This window comes from Eurypyga helias, unplaced genomic scaffold (assembly GCF_000690775.1).
Source record: "Eurypyga helias isolate BGI_N326 unplaced genomic scaffold, ASM69077v1 scaffold8681, whole genome shotgun sequence".
NCBI lineage: Eukaryota > Metazoa > Chordata > Aves > Eurypygiformes > Eurypygidae > Eurypyga > Eurypyga helias.
In genome coordinates, this window is record NW_010231441.1 from 19,949 (window position 1) to 27,210 (window position 7,262).

The 7,262-nt window shown below is 36.8% G+C and overlaps 1 protein-coding gene across 1 annotated transcript in view; it reads left to right on the forward strand.

The window, feature by feature from the left end:
- The window catches only part of LOC104516666 (activating signal cointegrator 1 complex subunit 3-like), a gene marked incomplete at its 3' end in the record, with an annotated part of 6,977 nt that extends 778 nt beyond the window's left edge, over positions 1–6,199 (forward strand). Inside the window, exons 2-3 of the mRNA XM_010161079.1 lie at positions 160–310; positions 5,616–6,199. Of these exons, the coding sequence (XP_010159381.1) occupies positions 160–310; positions 5,616–6,199 (735 nt within the window). The remainder of the gene's footprint in view (positions 1–159; positions 311–5,615) is intronic.
- Positions 6,200–7,262: the final 1,063 nt, after the last annotated feature.

The window sequence follows — 7,262 nt, forward strand, 5'->3', positions numbered from 1 at the left end:
AAAGAGTGTAAAGAACAGGTAATACGGAGACTGCTTGCAATTGTTACTACATACTGACTGAATGCAAATGGAAAGAGGTTTCTGCATCTGGGATTTAATTTTAAAAGAACCTTCATATACAGATCTAAAAAATAAACCACAAATATTTTGCATTTTCAGACTAAAAGATCAAAACTACATGAGCAGTTGCTGAAGTCTGATCTTACTTGGAAGAAGATAGTAAAGTTTGTTGATGACAATTTGGACAAAAAAGAACACCAAACTGTAAATGGTGATTTAAAAACTATATTACAAGCTGCAAAACAAATAGGTACGTTTTTATTCTCTAGTAGTCTAATAATAGACGGTTTCTTTGGTGTGGGTGTTTTCCAAACTGATTTCTGTCTGTATACTTTGCATACTGGTACAATTTTAGTTCTACCTTGATGCCAGGCTTGCCCTGAAATATCTTTTGAAACTTGACTGAGTCTGGTAAGTGTATGCGCAGTTTGGTTTTCTGGTTTATTTAAAAATATGATTCCATTGTTATATGGTTTGGTTTTTTTTTTTATAATGTTGCTGTCTAGCGTGTGATATGTCTTGTGGTTGACCTGGAGTAAGCAAAAGCAACAGCTGCTTTTGGAATGGGAGTACTCAGAGAAAAGAACATCTTGGTTTTACCTGCTTTAATTCCCTGTGATTGTGTCATGAAAAATTGGATTGCTACATAAGCAGTTAAAAACGTAAAACAGTGTTTTCTGCTTGAAGTGTTTGATGTTGGGGAGAGAAATAAATAATAAAATTCACTCATCTGGAATTAAGCTTTTAAAACTGAATATACATTATGGCAAAGGAGGTGTGAAAACTTAGTTCTCACTGGAAACTTAGTTTTTGATCTACAGACTGAAATTAATTCAGCTTCTGCTGTTAGCAGAATTTAACTTCATCAGCGCATAAGCTAAGCACATAGCTCAAGCTCTAACTGACACATATTGAAGAACTTTTTCATAGAATCCTAGAATCACAGAATGGTTTGGATTGGAAGGGACCTTAAAGATCATCTAGTTCCAACCCCCCTGCCATGCATGCCAGGGAGAGGTAATCCACAACTACGCTGGGCAACCTGTTCCAGTGCCTCACCACCCTCCCTGTGAAGAACTTCTTCCTGATATCTAATCTAAATCTCCCCACCTTCAATTTAAACCCATTACCCCTTGTCCTGTCAGTACAGGCCCTTGTAAAAAGTCCCCCCAGCTTCCTTGTAGGCCCCTTCAGGTACTGGAAGGTGCTATAAGGTCTCCCCGGAGCCTTCTCTTCTCCAGGCTGAACAAGCCCAACTCTCTCAGCCTGTCCCCATAGCAGAGGTGCTCCAGCCCTCTGAGCATCTTCGTGGCCTCCTCTGGACTCGCTCCAACCAGTCTATATCCTTCTTATGCTGAAGGCTCCACAGCTGGACACAGCACTTCAGGTGGGGTCTCAGGAAAGCAGAGGGGGAGTAGAGTAGTTAATTTCAATGGAATAGGTGCATTTTCTCCTTTTCTGGTTATGTTTCAAGTATCTTATAGAGAGAACTAAGTAAGAGATGAAAATAATTAATATGGATAAATATCTTTGCTGCCTTTTTTTTGGCATTATAGACCAGAGCATGTCTCTTCATAATCCAAGGGTTTGGATTTCTTGACAGTTCCTTTTGAAGTAACTAGCAAATTAAGAAACAAACATCTAAACGCAGACTTTCAGAAAAGGCTGAACAAGTTATTCGTGTTCAGAATGTAGTAACAGGTCGTGGTGTACAGTTGCACTGAAGATGGCTATTAGAGCTATTATTGGTTGTAATGGCCATTGCTGTAGTGAGTCATCAGAAGGAAAGTTTCAAGTATTTCTCAAATCACTCACAAACATGTTTTAAGCTTATCTGACAATACATGTGTTCTAAATTTCGCTTTGTGGTTAATTCCTTCTGTGTTTGTGACCCAACTCTTACTTTACAAATTTGGTCCTAATTTTTTAAAAATTCCTGTTTTTTCTAATACAAGTAGTAGGCCTTGGGTTGTTAGTAGACTTTAACCTCTTCATGCCAGAAGTTAAGTGTGCAGCTGCCTGTATTTCTCAGACAGAGGCGCTTCTGGGAAGGGCCATCTCTCTGCCCCAACTCAAGTACTTCCATTTCAGTGTACAGATTGCAGCTGGCATTGCAGAGTTTTGGGGGGAAAGTCATGCAAGATAGTTACCCCTAGACTGTCCTAATGACAACATTTGCATAATTTATATTTTTATCTCATTTCTTGGCACTCCTTGCTGCCCTTTTTGCCTCTCAAAGGAACATTCTGTCTGTAATTGCTTGTTCCCAGTTTTGTTACATATGTACCCATCCTAACATCATCCTCACAGACTGACAGGGAAAACTTTTTTGATGACAGACAAACATAGGACAATTTCCAGTGCTAAAAAATAATTTTATTATAAGTTGTCATTGAAATGCATAAAGGCATTTAGTCTATTGTTGGAATAAAATTAATTACTAATACACTAAATACTTTATTTCTGTAAATCTGAACTTTTAAGTTTGTTTCCTTTCAGGTGATTCAGACAGTTCTCTCTTAGTGGCTTTTGTTTCTTAGCCAGTAGAATACATGGTTACTTTCCATACTTGTCCTAATTTTAGATAGTATAGTAATTTTTTAAGTAACATAACCAAAAACTCAGTATGTGTTTTTGAGGAAAAGCTGCTCATGTGGTAATCATTGAAAGATATACTTTGTACATAGCATGAAACTCACCTGGGAGAGGAATACTGAGGTTTAAGTAAGGACCTGGTTCAAGTAGCAATCAGGCGCAGCAAACTGTGCAAATCAGAGCTGTAGAGAAATTTGGCAGTGTCATTTTCCTTTAATCTGAATATTTATGTCCATAACAAGCAACTTGGAATAAATGGAGAATATCTACCTAGTTGTAAATATCCACTGGAGTGTAGTTTAATCATAGGAGGTACTGGAGCGAAATGTTGGTTGAGTTAGGGTTGACAAATATATAATAACTAGTACAGCAAGTAGGGAAAAATGTCTGATGGTGGAAAAAAGGGTTAAAAGAGCTATAAACAAAATAAGTATTTTCCATTCTTAGCTGCAAATGTTATCTATGAAAACAATTTGGCAGATTTGTGTTCTCTGTATTAATGACAGAAATTAGTATTAGCTGTGATTGTTTGTTTGTTAGTTTTGGTTGGTTTTTATTTCTGCCTTTTTTTTCCCCGAAGATGGCCGCAAAAAATTTCAGTTTTTTTTTCTTTTCTCAGACATTGATAGCAGGCTCAGTGAGGTGGGTAGGTAGCATAAATTGAAAGATTTGGAAGTAATAGTAGTAAATTTTTCTTTGATGGAGCAGAGAAGACAAACCAGATGAAAACAAATGCATGATTATTTAGTTAGAACAAGTTAGAGAGAAACCAGCAGCTTGACACTGCTGACTGAAGATGCGTGATGTTATGGAGGTACAAACCAGGATGGATTACAGTGACTGAGGCACAAACTGAACTGACAGTCATGTTCCAACCATCATCATCAGAAATGTATAGAAGGGAAAGGGCATTGCTTGTATGCCTTTTTAGCTTAATTTCAAGGAAATGAAGTCTCAGCTTAGGCAACAGATACTGTAAGATTGATTGACTTGACAGGGAAATGTCACATACTGAAATGATCTGATTGGCTTAAAAAGGGAAAAGTAGCTTCAAGTAGTGTATCTCTTGCCATCTTGGGTGGCCTATTATATTCAGAGGGGAGGGGTAATAATTTCTCAAGACATTCTTCCATGATTAGGAGACATTGATAATAAAGGAGAATTAGTCCATAATAAAGCTAAGAGACTTTTCTCAAATCCTTCAATACAATTGCTCTTTTAGATTAGTTAGATGTACTTCTGTTCTGACACAAGTGACTTTAAATAATTATGTGTATTTCTATCTTAGGAATATGAGAGTGAGGTTCATGCAGCCAAATTTAGGCCTATAGGTTTTCAGATCTTTGTTGGGTTTTTTTTCCTATGATTCCTATATAGCTAGTGCTGAGAGAGAGGCTGAACCACCTTTTTCCTTTGAGGTATATTTACATATATAGTGTATATATGTTTATCTTTGTCACATATCTTCTATATGTAGGTATCTAATTATCCTGTAAATATCACCTGCAATCCTCTCCATGAACTTTTCAGCTTTTCAAAGTACACCATGGGGAAATGCAAGAGAAATACTGAATTTTTAGGCAGCATCATTTACACGTTACATTTCTAGTTACTCAGCCATGTTCCGTCTGCAGTGCTGAATTTCCTTTACTCTTTCCTATTGTAGTGGGGGGGGTGTAAAAAAACCAAACTCGGTTTTGTTAGAGTTGAACCTAACTTACTTTGAATCAAGTCACAAATAAGAATGCCAAAGTAATTAAAAAATCTTCAAGGTTATTTGAGTAAGTTTTTTTCAACAGTCAGAAGACAAGGACATAGTAGAGCAAATTCATAGGCCCTGAACTGGATAGCAGAGGTATATATAAGCAGGCACAAGACAGCGTTGATTACTGAAAAGCGGATAGCCACATTTGCTCTGCCAGAAGTGCCTTTTTGAGGTTTTAAAATAATGAATAATATTGTTCCTTTAAAGATAAATAGTTTGTTTTAATGATTGTTTTGATTTAGCCGTGCCCGGGGTTAATCACCAGTGTTATCAGTTAAATCATATTGTTCTCTGCTGGACCTGTGCTGGTCCCTTCTGATACAACTAAAGAATTGGCCAGATAAAGACACTTTGACAATAGTAGCTTGTAGATCTTGAAAGTAAGCTTTTAAAATGTTTTAAAAATTATGCAATCTTGTAAGAAATACTAATTCTACTAAAAATACTGGAGTAACCTACCCAACTTTTTAGAATACATTTTTTTAAACTTCAAAAAAAATACTGCGTGTTGTCCTCATATAAAACAAAACAGTATGCTGCCTGGTTTTATTTATTATATGCTTGATGACTTTTTAAATCATATTTAGTAGTGACATTTTTGTTCATCATATGGTGGCTTTGCTTGTTTTCCTTGAGTACCTTTGCGAATATTTGTGTAAGAGGTAAATTCATGTTTTCATATAATAATATGTTTTTATTTGCATAGTATGATATTTTGTAGATATAAGTCTAATTTCATGCATTTATTTAATTTCTTTGGGCAATTTTTCTAGCACACGTTCTGTAGTAGTTCCCAGCTGAGTTCTGTACATTTTGTCAGTTTCAAATATTCAGATTAGGCAGTGAATAAACACTGATACAAACTGGAAGTCTGTTACCTTTAAAAAGCTCGTAAATATACTATTATGAGTTTAAGATCTCAGACAAGTTTTTCCTCTTGGAAAAATAAGAAAGCATTGGTAATCCTTCATATGACTTTCTAGTAAGTAGAAAGATAATGAAGACAGATGCTTTTTTTATGATACGCCTTTTGCAATTCAGTACCTTGCAACAATTCCTACTTGTTACGGTCTTTGTTTCATATCTCTGTTGATGAGACTTGCAGCAAGAAATTGAATACAGTTATGTTATAGGCAGTGACAGAGAATTAGTCTGAAGTTTATAAAGTTACATTTGGTTTTGCTTATGTTAACAGTTGGAGCTGAAAATGGACAAGAAGCAATTGAAAGCGGAGCCGTTTTTCTCTTTAAGACATTTCACAGGAAAGAATGTGTTGGTCATGATGAGACAAAGGCGATCAAGCAGATGTTTGGGCCGTTTCCATCATCATCTGCTACTGCAGCTTGTAATGCCACATGTCGGATTGCCTCTCACTTCACTGAAGAACAGCTTTCAGCCCTCATACAGATGGCTGAAGAGCAAAATGGTGGTAACGGAGTGTTCTTCGGTAAAAATATAGTGTTTTCATTTGATATGCATGATTTGGATCACTCTGAGGAGCTGCCTGTGAATGGGGAGGCCGATGCACAGAAAATTATAAGCTTAGATTATAACAAATTTCTGAATAACCAGCTGAATCACTTACAGAATTACTGTGATGAGAAATCTGAATTCAAGTCTTCGGAAAAAGTAGATGATTCTTTCCTATGGTGCGAAGTTGGAAAGTATCTGAATGAATCTCAGGGTGGTACCCCTGGGGGGCCAACAACAGAAGACCTCTGCTGTACTCTGTACGAGATGCTGGCTTCTACCAAAAGCGGCGATGAACTTCAAAATGAGGTACAGTGGCGAATTAACCATTCTGCATGTAGTTGAATGTTGCACAAACATACAATTATTTCACGTAGGATTATGCCAACATGCTTTATCCAAGTATCATCTTTTATTTCTTTTTCTGTGTTGAGAAAAATTACATGGCAGCATCTTAATTTACCAGGCAGAAGATGGATGCAGCATGAATTTTATGTGAATAACCTCCTTTCCCCCGTAACAGACAGGGTTTGGTGTTTCTTGGGGTTTGGTTTGGTTTGGGTTTTTTTTGCCATTTCCTCAGCTTCTCTGTATTTTATTTTTAAGCAATAGCCAATTAAACTAACATAAAAAAGTGGGAGAACTTGCAAAGCCAAACTGGAGTTAACTTTCTTGTGCAGGTTCCTTCTCCAATTTCAGAGCCTTCTGTTTTTGGAAGGAAGGTTGGAGGATTGTGCACATGGTGCTACATTAAGACCTTGTCATATCACTTCTCTTTCTCTCGATAAGGTGAGGGGGGATTATTACAAAAAGGGCAAAGAAAGCTCGAGGGAGAGAGAACAGTTGCTGGGAGGTGGGAGTTGAAGTGTAAGCATAGTAGTAGAAAGGGGAAGAGCGTGATTAAAGGCTGGGGAAGAGGCATTCAGGTCATGTGCAGGCGAGATGGTTGGATCAATCTAGGCAAGAGAGATATGGTTTTGAATGGGGTTGGGAAAGAATTCCTAATTGCTTCTTCCTGTGTACTTTCCTGATGCTTTTATTTTATTTTTTTCCTGTCTTGTGCTGCTTTCCTCCCCTAAAACATCCAGTACTTAAATTTACGAACTGATTTTCAGAAAGACTTTAAAAATTAAAGTTCTGCTACAGAAATAGAACTGATGGCAGAAACAGACAATCCCGTGAAAGGCAGTATAATGAAAATTTGCTGGAAATTTGCCATCACAGTTGCAGATTTTATTCTTCACAAAAACATAAAGTGATAGTGAAGTGGACTTGAATGTTTCATTTTAGGTTTAGATAACTATGCATTGATATCTACTGCATCATGATGTAGTTGCTGAAGTCATGTTCATAGAATCATAGAATAATAGAA